General features: G+C 40.0%; 1 protein-coding gene across 1 annotated transcript in view; it reads left to right on the top strand.

Moving 5' to 3' along the window:
• LOC107675715 (cingulin-like protein 1) overlaps window positions 1-360 on the top strand; it is a 15,417-nt gene that overhangs the window by 5,308 nt on the left and 9,749 nt on the right. Inside the window, exon 3 of the mRNA XM_016470129.1 lies at window positions 90-185. Coding sequence (XP_016325615.1) covers window positions 90-185 — 96 coding nt within the window. The remainder of the gene's footprint in view (window positions 1-89; window positions 186-360) is intronic.

Genomic DNA, 360 nt, shown 5'->3' with positions numbered 1-360 from the left:
ATATAAATATATATTAATAATAATATGTGTTATGTATTTCTGACGTGATGTAAACAGTATGTCATGTTTATGTCTCTATATTCTTTCAGACAGGTGGCTTTGAAAGTCCTCCCCGAGTTTTCAACAGTCCGTATTCGACGCTCTCGCTGGACTACAATCCCTTCAACAGAATGTCTGACTTCAAGGTGAATAAAGTCCCGTGATGCAGATGATAGTGAGTGTGTGTGAGTGTGTGAGTGTGTGTCCCTCTAGTGGACAGAACATGTGTGTGTCCTACAGTCTCACACACAGTGCTTCACTGTCTTCAGCAATGATCGGCTGCTTCTTTTACGATTATCATTGCTTTTATGACTTCATATG

Source organism: Sinocyclocheilus anshuiensis, unplaced genomic scaffold (assembly GCF_001515605.1).
Source record: "Sinocyclocheilus anshuiensis isolate Anshui unplaced genomic scaffold, SAMN03320099.WGS_v1.1 scaffold708, whole genome shotgun sequence".
NCBI lineage: Eukaryota > Metazoa > Chordata > Actinopteri > Cypriniformes > Cyprinidae > Sinocyclocheilus > Sinocyclocheilus anshuiensis.
This window is presented reverse-complemented; position numbering and strand designations above follow the sequence as displayed.